A 14,174-nucleotide genomic window follows, 5' to 3' on the forward strand; every position below is an offset into this window, starting at 1 on the left:
ACCCTTATCCCCTGTTGAGTTGATTTGCAATCATAAGCAACTTACAAAAAAAGGCCATGTATTAATGTTTTTTAAAGTTACCAAACGGGGGAAAAAAAAGTTATACCAAAAAAGAACAGATGTATTACAAAAGTAATATTACTTATTTCCCATCAGACTTTTTTTTTTTTTTTAAATTACCCGGACTAAATTGAAAAAACCCATTAGTCTAATTGCTTCCATAAATCAATCAGCTTTCCTTCCCATACAAAAGTGCAGTTTCCGTTGTCAATATCTATTAATACAGGGAGTTTCCTCCTGGTTAGCTTATCTTCAAATAAACAGACACAAATATTTTACACACTCGCCTATTAACATATGGCTTGTTCTGTATTAGATATTTAGACTTTAAAACACCAATTTGATCATGTAAGCAAACTAAACATTGTGTTAAAAAGCAAACTTATCCTAAGTTAAGAGACTGCATCCAACTAGTTAATCATTTTCCAAAATATCTATGAATATCTAGGAGTCAGACCCCTTTTTCTTAATATCTTAAACTGGCATTTATTTGGCAGATATATAATCCATCACTATGTGACACATACAGCAGAACAAACTTCAGGAAAAGTAATGATTCACCAGTTTTACAGCCTCTTAGTGCTTCTATTCCCCAGCAATGAGGTAATACGTACTTAACGGCATTCGTTGGATACAGGATGCAGAATCAATAGAAACTGTAGTCTGCATGGTGCATTTTGTGTTCCTTGTCTGAAGGCCTGTGAGTGGTTTAAGGCTTCTTCCTCTGTTTTTTTTTTTTCTGAAATAAAAACCCTTAACAATTCCCTTATCTAAGATCAAGACCCAGAGCTGGATGTGTTCGCAAACCACTATTTTCTTGTCCTTTGATTAAGCAAATACACCCAGCAGCTGGACTGGAAACCACTGAGCATAACGTTGTACCAATACGCGCAAGAAAATATACCATAAACTAAAGAAAAACATAGCTATTAAAGGGAAATATTAAAATGTCCTTATTAAGACGTCGTCACAATGTGCAAACAATGGCAAAAACATTTTGATACCATAAACCATATACATCAGAAGATGTAGAAATGTGCTACATGGTACCCAAATGGCTCACTGATCATAAAAGCATGAGTTATAACTCCATGACAACTGGGTAGTACACAGAGACACACATCTAACATATGTGGTTACATGAATAATCCGAGTGTTTAATTTTGGCACCCAAGTTAAGTTCTTTTCTCTCTGTTTTTTTTTCTTCTAGTGAAATAAGGAGAAAGGGTTTGTGGTTGTACTTTCCAAGTGCCCTGGGCCTAGGCAGCCAGTGAAGGTGCCTCGTAGGCTGTGCGGCTCTGGATAGAAGAGGTAATGCTCCGAAACTTCATATTATGTTTGAGTACAATGTAGGGGCTATATAGGGTACGTACACCACGGTGAAACACATTTCTATACATGGGGTGATCTTGCCGCTCCAAGGCACTGCAGTCTGATTAGTGTTACAGGAAACTACAAACTGGTAAGGTAGCGACACGCTTGTGAGTGTTGTAGCAACTGGAAACTAATAGAGATAAATAATCTTACATGCAATTCTACCACAAATACTGCTGTTTTCGAGGCTTAAAGGAAATGAAGACGTTTGCACGGTATACCCTTATCATGGCAATTTTGCAAATCATTTATAAAAAAAAAAGCAATCGTGTACCAGTCCAAATTACACCCCAGTCTCTTCTCTCCATGGTAATTACCTTGTTTTATTTATATAAACGCCAACAATTTTCACAGCGCTTCTTATAACATACGCTCAAATGATATGACAAAACTACAATAGACAGACTAAGACATAATGGATATACTGGGTAAAAAGGGCCTCACAAGCTTACAATGCCTCTGCTCCTATCACAGAGGAAGGACTGTGGTCAGTAATAGGTTAATTGGTAAAATGATTACTTTTCCTATCAGACTGTATAGTGAAGGCGCCAGTGGAAACCACACGTGAAGCCTGATGCAAAGACTGACCTATGTGAAGCACAATTAATCCTCTGCGTCTATAGCTTTAAATAACCATAAATATTTGTAACCAGTCTTCATGAAGAATTAAAAAAATCCAATTACAAGTCGTGCTATACTTACAAGTCATCTATGCATGTAATGTTATGCATACATAATAAAGTGCGGAGTGAACTCTCATGACAGTAAAAACAGCCCCGGGACTCCATGACAGAGTACCATTTCTGATCCAATCTGACAAATATTAACCAATACGAATAAAGTATCTGGGCAAAGGCTTTTATAAATATACAGTAAATGTAGAAAGAATTGAAACGTTCCAAAATATTTCACGCATTCAGTACCAGAAACACATCATAAACTGTTTTGTAGCTTTCACTGGTACGTTTGTAAGAGTTTACATTAAGTAAATAATACAGAAAAAGTTATCTAAGTTTACCTCTTGTGCAACGTAAAAGTGCAGATGTAAGTTGTAAATTGGTACATTTATTAACCCCTTCAGGGCCGTTTTTTAAATAATCAAAATAAGGAGCAAAACGTTTGTCGTTTTTACCATATGTTTGTTAAACTTTGATTCCCCTTTTCCATATTTGATGAACCCACACAAATTATACATCTTTGTTTAGGAGAAGTAAGGGCTTCCTTTAAAACCATATTAATACAAATACAGTGATAATATATATAAAAACCTTATACCTAAATAGAAAAAAAAACCCCATATACATATTTTTTTATGTTTAAGAGAGCCAAATACATATTTACATATTATGTGATATTGGATATTTTTAATACTATTGGTGTAAGGGGTTTGGGGTAGTGATTTTTTTTTTTAATTAAACTTTTATAGTGGAAGGCCTAAGGGGCATATTTTTAGATTTTTTTTTCCTTTTTATTTTATTATTTTCCATTTTGTTTGTTTTCTCCCCACTTTTTCTTTGATGCCCGTGGCACGGCAACTAAGTCAGGATGTACCGGCACCTCCTAATGGGCGCATTTTAAGGATGTACTGGTATGTCCTAAGCAGACTGAAATGACTAAAGTAAAAATCCCCTATGTACAGTTCCGTGGAGTATAACTGCACTACATAAATCAATAAATAATAAAAGTAGTGCTTTCTTACCATGAAATGAGGTTGCGTTAGAATACGTTTTAGTTCCTTTGCATCATTGTTTTCTGTGTAACATGATATTTCTTCCAAAACCTACAATGGCAAGAGGTACAAAGGTCACTAGGAGTTACTTATTATCTACAAAGAGATTATGCTTGTGCAGGATAACCAAGGATTAAGCAGTCACTAAATTCAGAGAGGATGTTTTGTTGCAATAAATATCGATGAAGAGCACAAACTGAAAGGACTGCCATGTATACAGCCATTCCTTCCATATGGAAAGCGTTCATTTGGGGCTGCCGTAAACAGTACTCAGGAAGTAGAAGGCAGCAGTGCACTGGTAGTAATTTACTCATGAATGGAAGGGAGGGCCAAATCTACATTTATCAAAGGTGTACTTAGTGTAGGAGTACAATACTATCATTCAGCCACATGGTCTGTAACACGAACCACACTAGGCTTGCCGTGTACACACTTTTAAAAGAACAGACTGTTGTGATGCAACTATGAAAGATCTAATGCTTGAATACAGCAAAAAGACTCAGAGGTCTAAGCAATGTTCTACCTAAGAACAACAATCAGCATCATATAGTTTCTGAAGAACTACCAAATGTTAACTTTTTTTTATTGGTTTGATCAAGTATACTTCTTATATTCTGGTATATTAGTGAAGCTTCTATCATACGGTGTGTTAATGAAACCTTAGACTAGCAAAGAGTATGAGGTCAGCGGAGGATGGAAACTCTATCCTGCTCGTCTCCCACTGGATGTACGTTTTTCCAAACGAGAACACACAGACATATACACTTCCTGTTTTAATCTATACACGTTTGCGACTATCCACGCGGGTTAAAATATGCAAGATATTTCTACAACAAATCTTTCTGTATGCAGTTATTGTAATGTATGTGTAAATGTTTAAACCACTGCATATATTATATTTGCATGGTTATTAAAAAACTGTGGTTGGAATGGTCGCACAGAATATTATTATTGTTCCATTATATTTAATGTATATGTTGACCTAGCACAACCTTCAGTAAATTATTTATCTGCACTCAATCCAAACATATGTTGTTGTGCTACAAATTGGTCACTTACCAGGAATAAACTAATGAAAGCAATCCAATCAACAAACCGTAACACTGCAATGCATACCAGTCATCTGAGCGTAACTAACCTGAGTATTTACACGAAAGCTGAACATTTAAACTTATATGCAACATTTTTTTTTTTTTTTTTTTAAACATACATACATTTATTGCGAATAGTGACCAAACACGCTCACATATATAGTACTATCCAGATGTTTTAGCCAGGTAAGAAAAAATGCTGTACGAAGCAAGAATGGTTTAAAAATAGACATGTTAATTTTTATCTTTTAACAAAATACAAAGTGAGTGAACAGAAATCTAAATCACATCAATATTTGGTGTGACCAGCCTTTGCCTTCAAAACAGCATCAATTCTTCTAGGTTCACTTGCACTCAGTTGCTCTACTCTCTTCATGATGTTGAGATCAAGGCTCTGTGGGGGCCATACGATCACTTCCAGGAATCCTTTACGCTGAAGATGGTTCATAATGACTTTGGCTGTATGTTTAGGCCCCAGATGTGCAAAGAATCTCCACCATGCTCCACTCACCAGCCCTTTGGAGAACAAACTGCCTTCCACTACAGCTAACTCATCAGCCCAGAGCATTTTTCTACATCCTGGTTTCTGTGTTTTCGTGAATAGTTAATTTTTTTGGCCACAAGTCTTGATAACCCCTGATCAGACTTCTCCCATCAGTAGATAGGTGTACCAGGGTCCTACTGTTTTCTGCCAATGCATATGCACTGCTAGACACCTTCCGATTGCAAAAGGAAGTGTGATGTGTCATCTGCTGCTGTTTTCTTGGCCGACAACTACGTCTACGGTCCTCAACATTGCATGGTTCTTTGTGCTTTTGCAAAATAGCCTGGACAGAACATCTGGAAACCTCTCTATGCCTTGAAATTGCTGCCTAAGAGAGACCTTGCTGATGCAGTATAACTGCCTTGTGTCTTGTTGCTGTGCTCAGTCTTGCCGAGGTACATGACTTTTGACACTAACAAGGTGAGGTTGCTGGAGACAGTTTAATGAGTTTGGCTGTTCCTCAGCCAGTTTTATTCCTCCTACACAGCTGTTTATATTTCAGTTACTGTTTGTGTATCAACCTACATATTAAACAGATTACCAGTAGCACCTTACTTTGCGCAAGTTTAACTTGTTGCTGTATTGAATACAAAGGGTGGTCACACCAAATATTGATTTGATTTACATTTTCCCGTGTTCTTTCAATTTGCATTTTGTTAAATGATAAAAACAAGCTATTAACATGTCTATTTATGAAATTATTCTTACATTGTAGCTTTTTTTCACACCTACCTAAAACTTTTGTACAGTACTGTATTCCTTTACACACACACACACATTCACGATAAACATGTTTATGTTTAAAAAAAAAAAAAAAAAAAAGGTTACATATAAAAGAGATCATCCCATAATGAACAATGAACAGCTAATGGAATGTTAGTCCAATAATAAGAAAAAAAAGTATTCCATACAGCAATACTTTTTTCTACTTTTATCTACACTACCGGACTAAGAGAGCTATGTCAAGCTATAGGCTACAGTGCAAAACTGTCACCTCCAACACCTTTCTAGAAGCATGTGAATATTTTTAGCCTAGGCAGAGTATGTCCGATTACAGGTGAATAATAGAGCCATTTATTACGGATGATCTCTTTTATATGCAACATTTCAGCTAACATGACAGTAGCTCTTCAATGTTAATAAGATTTTCCATTTTCGCTCTCCCATTTCGTCAATTCTGAGTATTTACATTTCCAAAAGACCAAAGTCACGCTCTGATTTACTGATTGGAAACAAAGACATGAAGAGAATTAAATAAAGGGAACAAAGCAAAAAAGCTAATTACCTCTTTGGCTCTCTGTACAGCATCACTAGGAGGATTCCTGATTTGCGGTGAAGACTTCGTATTAATTTTGTCATAAAGCTGAAAATCAAATGACAAGAATAATGTAATCAAGAACAGCTCTCAGACTAGCAGCATTAGTATTTAGCTAGCATGCTTAGTGCCAATGCATTCTTGCTTCCACTGGGAGTTCTTCACAAGCAATCCTTGCAGAACAACCAGTCCTTTTTTTTGTTCCTTTGTGGGAAGTAAAGCCACTAAGCAGTGTATGGGAACAAATGAAGTTCTTTTCTAATGGAGTTAACTTCCAGAAAGTTTCCTGCTGTAATAGTTGTCTTGAGGAAGTGATGAAAATCCCTAATTAAGCTTTGGCAGGCTGACTCTTTCCTGAAAGGAATGTGGGGACGTAAGATTAAACCTCAACAGCTTTCTCTATTACCATTTATGAACTACAACCAGAACTGAATTTAGTTATGTATGTGGTTAATAGAGTATGATAAGAGTCCAAGCATAAAAGCATTCTGAGCCACGTAATAAAAGGGAACAGTTCCAGAATTAAATGAGAAGCATAGTGTAATACTTAAAATGGATTTGCATTCCAAAATACAACTTTAAATTGTTTATTAAAAACTGTTTAAGCAGTTAAGATTCTAAACAAAACATTTGTATTCACATTAACGGAGGAACAAGAAAGCCTCAAAAATGTACCACGTACTACATTTAAAATTACTAGATTTACACAAATATGAACAAAAAGACGGAAACTGTATTTTGGGATTTGTTGACATACATACTTTCAACACATAATCAGTAGCTCCCATTACAGTCAGTGAAGGGAAATGCTACTGAGCGTGTGTAAGAACTGTACATATGAACGCATCCTTTTCAGTAGAGGCAACTATGGGGAGGAGCCGATAACTAAAGAATGTTTGCCCCAATTTCCATGCAATTAAATATATTTAAAGGGACACTACTACAGCCATCATATGCATTTTAATAGATTTGATAAAATGGTCTGTTTTGCAAATACATGAGATCAATAACTTAAATCCTTTCAGACCCAGAGCTGTCTCCTGAATGGAGGGGTTCGTTTTGACCCCCCCAGTGTCCATGTGTGAGGTTATCCTATTGATTTCAATGGGAAAGCTTTTCTGACACTTATTGGCTGCTTACACTGTCAATCAGTGACAGAAATATCCCAGCTTCAACAGTTTTTTTGAATAAAACTATTTAAAGTTATATTTTGGAATACAAAGCCATTTTAGGTATTACTCTATGCTTCTCATTTAATTCTGGAACTGTTCGCTTTTAGTATGTGACTCTGAATGCTTCATGGACTCTTTTCATTGTAAGTACTGTAAATACTTTAATGCCACTGATTGACAACTTAAGCAGCCAATCAGTGGCAATACATTTCAAACCATGGAGGAACACAGAAGATTTAGTACCATGGCTGCAAACTGTCAGATAAGTGGTTTATATTTTTCATGTTAGAAAGAATACTTTAATATTCATTCTTCCATAGTAGGGGTTCAGGGACTAAACGGTCCCTCAAATTCCATGTAAAACGGATCCCAACAAGCAAACAAAATAAAAATAGTTGAGGAGTGGGAAAACCCATAAAAAAACCCCCCATTAAATTGAATCCACAATTGCAAATGAACTTCCAAAGATCAACAAATTAAAGACTACTAAGCCGATGTAATTGTTAGATGTAATGCACAAAATGCAATTAAGGCACAGATTTATTACTGGTTATAGAGGATTTTGAAAACACACACACACACACACACACTATTTCTATTCTTAATGTTTGCAACAATGCAAAAAAGCTTTGAATTATTTTAAAGCATTGCTCATGGTCTTTACCCTTTACAGCTCATACCCCACACAGCATGTGCATACATAAAGTAAAAACACAGAATACATATAAAAGTCTTGCTGACCAGTGAAAGATTTTTCAATGCTTCTTTGCTTCAGCTGCAACCAATGTGCAATATTCAGAAATTGTTTCTTCTGTGTATAAACAATATAGCATTCTGCAAATGTGCGCCTTCACGGGTAGTTGAAACTAACAGGTGCATAGCTGATGAGATCTTGTCTTCACGACAAACTGAACCAGGTTCCATTAGATATTTCACGTCTTAGTCGAAAACAGATTCCAGTGGCAGTAAACAGATCACGAGGCAGATTTATTTTTAGGTTTCAGACCCAAGTCAGCCCCTTTTACATAAATGTCTTGGCTTTGTTTCCAAAGGTGCAGAAACATTTGGCTTTAAACACAAATCAATCACAAAAGAGTTTGAGGAAAAAAAATGATGGATACTATTAAGTTACCTGTGACAGCCTGTCCATGTGTCATTCTATAGTAGGTATGATTTATGCAAAGGTGTTGAGCTGCAAGCACATGCACCATTCATTTTGAAATTAAGCAGGATCCACAAGAATTCCACAAAAACGGTTCTAAAACAGCCTTGCCACTAAAACTGCACGTTGTGATGATATCACTATTTTAAAGGGGCATTCATTTTCAAGGGATCAGTGAGAGAGAAAGAAAAACTTACTTAAAAGGTAGGCCGTCATGGTTTTAAACAAACCAAGGGTGCTTATTAATACTACTAGTAGCTTGTGCATTTTCTTTCCCACCAAGTTTATTTCTATCTTTCCCCAGATTTTCAGTTGAAATGTAACCTTATGGATTCCAACATCAACATGTAACACGTGATAGACTAGTATTCTGTCCCGAAGTCCATGGCTACCTGAACCAGTTGACAATGGCAACTTAAGTGAGAAGACCAAGACAACGTGGCTGTGCCTTGGCTCCTTTAACAGCTACCATAGCCTAGAGGTTGATGCAACTGCCGGCACAGAGCTCTCCACAAGTGGTTGCTCCTTTGTAGCCACGTTGACTACAGATGTATATGATGTCCTAGTCTAGCTCTCAGCAGCCGCTGGCACAGCATAGGGAGAAGATTACCCCAGGTACAATTAGACAAAGATGGCCACGAGAGACCTTAGTATACACAAAGCAGGTGTTTTCAACATATATCTTGCATATTTGTAAACCTCTTTAAATGTGTTTATTTAGTATACAGAAGTGTATTAAGATACTTTTTCTTTTGTTAACGGATCTGGCATTACTTTCAAAGTATTTTACCAGATAATGTATATTCAGAAGCTGAGAATGCAGAATGCCAAGGCCGATTACTTAAGTTTATTTTATGAGGTGTGTAATAGCAAGTGTCAGTGCACCAATTCTTGTTATAATGGCAGCTGGTAATGACCTTCAGCAGTAATCATTCCCATTTATGTTCTTCCCTCCCACACACAAAAGCATTAAATCTTTTGCTAGTGACAATAAAGCCAGAACTTGTTGTTAGCATCGTGTTAAATACCAAAGCAGGTTTAGGTTGCTGTAGCAGTAAACCGAATTACTATACTAAGTGATGTGACTTGCAAAAACACATGTAGATTATAGCAAATTAAAACTCCCTATAGTTGGCAGATTTGGGTATATTACTTAAAAACTGAAACATTAACCAGAGCAATTGGCATGTGAGTTAAACACATGTTAACTTCTGAGATGTTTTACATCTTCTACCGTCAGCTATGAAGACGTCCAGGTAGAGGTTGAACGGTGTAATTTTATTCCGCATTTCCATTCAAAGTGAGTGCTGCTTTGGTCCATGACAAGTGAACTTGTCACATTTTGCTTTTTTTTGTGGGCATATCTTGGAAAAATTAATGTATATTTACAAAACAAAATGCAGTTTTGGTTACTCTTCAAGTTTCTTAAAATTAATAATCAAAAAATAATTTTACATTTGCCATGCAGTAAATGTACTAAACCAACAGCATCCCACAATTTCCTTTGGTAAAACACACACGAGGCCTACACGAGGCTACTTATAGAGGTGATGGAAGAGAATTCACATTTGACATTTACATATGTCAGTTAGTATGAATCTATATGTTTAATGGTCACTGGGTCATTAAAAGAAAAAAAAGTGCCCACCACCAGATTGTTCTAAAAAGAGATGGTGTTATGCCCCTGGTAGCCTCACCAAAGAAGGAAAGGTCCTAATGCCTATGAAGAGCTTTTGCAGAACCCCCCCCCAATGCATTTGTAAAAGCACTACTCATCATATGCATTAAAGGGGATATGTCCACCAGAGTGACTCTGATCCCAGTCAACACCTTTTAAGAAGGTAGACTCCGCAATGTAACATTTCACATAAAACCATCACATATAAGACGTTTGACCTCTGAGATTTGTGTTTTGAATAATGTTTGATATACAGACAGATGGAGATATTTCGTTACCACCAGTGTCTGTTCCAAATGCCAAGGCGGTTTCAGAGCATGTCTGGAGCATGTGAGATGAGGAAGCTGGACTATGCGGTCATGTATTACACAAAACATTGTGTGAATAGATGAGTGAGGGAGAAATTTATTAAAATTTACATTTCCAATTCTCCTCAAAAAGCAGAGTAAACCGAAGCACATAATGTAGCTTTATTAGCTCAGTGTGGATGAAACTTTTCGATTGTAGCCTCAGAAACTAACATACAAGATAAGTGACTGCACAGATAGATATTTTGATGTTATGGATCTATAGTTTAGTCTGCTTATTATGTAAATGCTGTGTGTGGGGGAAGCAAGAAATGCGTTACTGAAAACCGATGACACAACAAAGAGTGTTAAGGAGGCTGGATAGCCGTTTAGTGTTCTTATTCAGACACTGTAAACCAATATGTAATTCTGCTTCTGTGCTGCATACTGGTGGCAGAACTACATTCACATCTAAAGCTATAAACATGGCTGCCACATATGGATGGCCACAGAAAATATGGACCTTTGGCCAAGTTCCACGTCTCACGTATGGACTGCAAAGGCATTATTGGGAAGTTAGAGAAAATATGGACAGCTACCTTCAAATAAGCAATGTGACAGTAAGTCTAATGGCACAGCTGGTACAAATCTCCTGTTGGTTTCACAACAGAAACCCCCCAAAAAGTCATTAAAAATCAACCTCAACTACAGTAGTTATATATTTACCTAATTCTGCAGTAGTACATCTTTGTGAACACCTTTGGTACCTGCTGCAACAGAAAGCCAGCATTTTATGTGTGATTAGGGACTTACTGTATCTTTGAAAAAAGCCTTTGTTCAAGACAAAAATAGCTTTTATGTTTGCAAAAATCTCACTGAAGGGAATAATTACATTTTCCTTTCATATACAGAGAGAAAACTTAAAGGATCACAAATAGAAAGATTGCTGTTTTAGAGCAGTATAGAAAGATTTTTAAATAATTTAAAGCAATAAAATAAAGCAAAAAAAAAACAACCCACTACATTAAACACATAAGTTTGCTAATCATGTTGTACAGAACTGTGTATAGTGCTTCACTTTAACACACTAAGAATTAACACAATACACTAAATTATATACAAAAAAGCTATATACCCTAAAATATCTCATTACTGAATCCAGCATCTATTAATCTGAATTCACACCGACTCAAACAATTCAATGTGGATTTTACCAAATACGGTATCAAGCCAAAATAAGATAAAAAAAAAAAAATAAAAAGCCCAAAAACAATTTTTTGGGTGTCAGCAATATAAAACTTGAAATCAGTTTGAAAAAAGCAATACTATCAATAAACAAACAGGCCCAAGTCTTTAATCCATCAAGAAGGATGCAAAGTGCCCAGAAACAAGGCATTCGCATGCAGCTACACCAGCAGCGGCATCTTGCACAGCACTACTGCAGTTGCACAGTGAAACCCTCTGGAGATAACGCATACTAGGGTCAAAAGCCGGTTATAACCTTGCTGGGAACAGTTTTCTTATTAATGACTGAACTCCATAACACATTAATATTAGTTCACATATCAACTTACAATATTTTGTTACTTTGAATTGTAGATATGGCGTTCTCCAACCCTTTCCAACTTATTTTACATGGTATTAAAGTAAAAATATAAGCACAATATACATATACTTCATATTTGCATACCTGCTTATCAAATACAGAAGGTTAACTGTATATATAGATTGTATGTAGAAACATATCAAGCTTTATTTTTTGAATAAGGCAGTAGCTCCGTCCCGGGTGCCACTCCGAGGGGAGGGTGGTGTAGACCCTGCCAACATAAATTTTTGTGGGGGGGGGTGTCACATACAGGATCCGCAGGTGCCAAGTTCTCTAGGTATACCCATGGAATAAGGAATCTATTCCTAATGGAATGTTGTCAAGTAATAGCAATAGTGATAATTGCTGGCAGCGAGATTAAGACTGGAAACATTACAGTTTAAATCTTACTGCACTGGGAACCAGGTAGACCGGATGGTCCGTGGTCATCGTTTTTTCGCACACTCTGGAGAAAGAACAGAGTAGCGACACATCGGCTTTTTATAAGAATTTATAACTATGCATAAAAATACATATTAACTACCTCTATTCTTCCAACCCCCCCTTTTCTTTTTTCCCCGCTCTTATATTCCTTTTTAGTATGGGTTCATTTAATGTTGAGTTCTAACTAAGTATCTACCACTAAGAGGGAAACATTGTGTCTATGTGTGTAAAGCTTTACGATTACAGACAAGGATAGGTGGAACATGTTGAAGAAAGCTACGCTCCGGCCTGCTACGATCTACTCCTTTTGCCACAGCTTAAACGTTATGGATATTTGTGTTACTTTTGCTTCAGCTGCATACGAAAGCAAATTGTTTCCATATGACAAGATTGTATTCATATGATATTAAAAACGAAATAAAAACTAACCAAAATGTAAGAAAAAAACATTATGTATAGTAACAACAATCACACGGTAACAGGACCAATGAGATCTTGCCATCTGTAGGATGACAGGTGCATTTAAACACTATTCTAAACAATTTTAGAAATGCGGTCAAGCATAAAGATGCTTATTCAGACAAAGTTAGTTCTCATTTTTATTTTTTAGACTATTTGCCCAGGATTTGCAGACTCTACATTTGAATAGTGACAGTCTGTACACACAAAGACGGTACCTTGTGCAATTTGCTGTACCCTCTCTGAATCACATGATTGTCACATATTGAGTCATGCAGGAAGGAGTGCGGGGAACCAGTTTGATGAAAAGTATGCGTCTATGTTCAGAGTGGAGGAAATCAAACATGGAAAACAACCATGTACAAAACGGCATGTTTAACAATCCAAATAATGAACAACGGTATTCAAGGTGGATATTAGACGACAGTCTCATTCACAATTAACCATTGTGTAACGGGAGTGCTCAATTAAGTCTAATACTGTACATGACTTACAGTATATATATATATATTTATTTTATTTATTTATTTATTTTTTTTACATAAAATTCCCTCTATCTGCAGTTTTGGTAGGGCTGGGGGGTTGCCTCTCAGAAACATAAGTACAAACCCATCAAAATCCCCAAATTATGCCAAAAAGGTTTTTGTTACAACCTTTTAGCTTTGCCTGGGTTTTAGAAAACAAAACATTTAACTATGTCACTAATACCCAGGGTTAGGTTTTTTCTGTTAGGAGATTCTTATAAAGCTGTATAAAGAGTATTATAAATAAAAATTATTATTTTATTTAAAGAACATTACATTTGTTTTATTATATAAAAATCAGTATACCTTGGAACCAACAAAGATATCCAAAGTAATAATTTTGCACATAAATAAATGAACAAGAAAATAATACCAGATCTTTAATTTAGGAGAATGAAAACACAATACATCTGTCGGCACATCAGAAAAATTTATTTTTCTGAATTATACAAAATGCCTGCTTTAAAAAAAAGTTATGTGGCAAATAAAAAAAAATTACAACGCACACAGATATTCAGATCCCAATACGATTTGCATGCTTTCAGAAACAAATGGACTATTTGTTGTGGAGAGTTACATAGTGGACATGTGGTATTTGAACAGCATAATGATGGGTTTACCGCATGTGTACTTGGCTCCAAACATAGTAAGAAAACTATCAACGTCATGTTTACATTATTCTAATGCCCAGACCCAATAAAACTTACGTCTAGTAGCGTGTGCAAGTGCTGATCCTGAAAAACACTATGT

General features: G+C 36.1%; 1 protein-coding gene across 5 annotated transcripts in view; it reads right to left on the bottom strand.

Annotated features, from left to right (window-relative positions):
* The window catches only part of LOC149278375 (peripheral plasma membrane protein CASK-like), a 140,850-nt gene that overhangs the window by 44,695 nt on the left and 81,981 nt on the right, over window positions 1-14,174 (bottom strand). For all 5 annotated transcript variants that reach the window (XM_089502052.1, XM_089502050.1, XM_089502051.1 and 2 more), the window contains 3 exons: window positions 14,132-14,174; window positions 6,084-6,161; window positions 3,134-3,214 (listed from right to left, as the gene is read on the bottom strand). The exon at window positions 14,132-14,174 is cut by the window's right edge and continues 79 nt beyond it. In XM_089502052.1, coding sequence (XP_089358178.1) covers window positions 3,134-3,214; window positions 6,084-6,161; window positions 14,132-14,174 — 202 coding nt within the window. The remainder of the gene's footprint in view (window positions 1-3,133; window positions 3,215-6,083; window positions 6,162-14,131) is intronic.

This window comes from Sceloporus occidentalis, unplaced genomic scaffold, assembly GCF_023333645.1.
Source record: "Sceloporus occidentalis isolate IW3139 unplaced genomic scaffold, rSceOcc1.0.p SCAF_192, whole genome shotgun sequence".
Taxonomy (NCBI): Eukaryota; Metazoa; Chordata; class Lepidosauria; order Squamata; family Phrynosomatidae; genus Sceloporus; species Sceloporus occidentalis.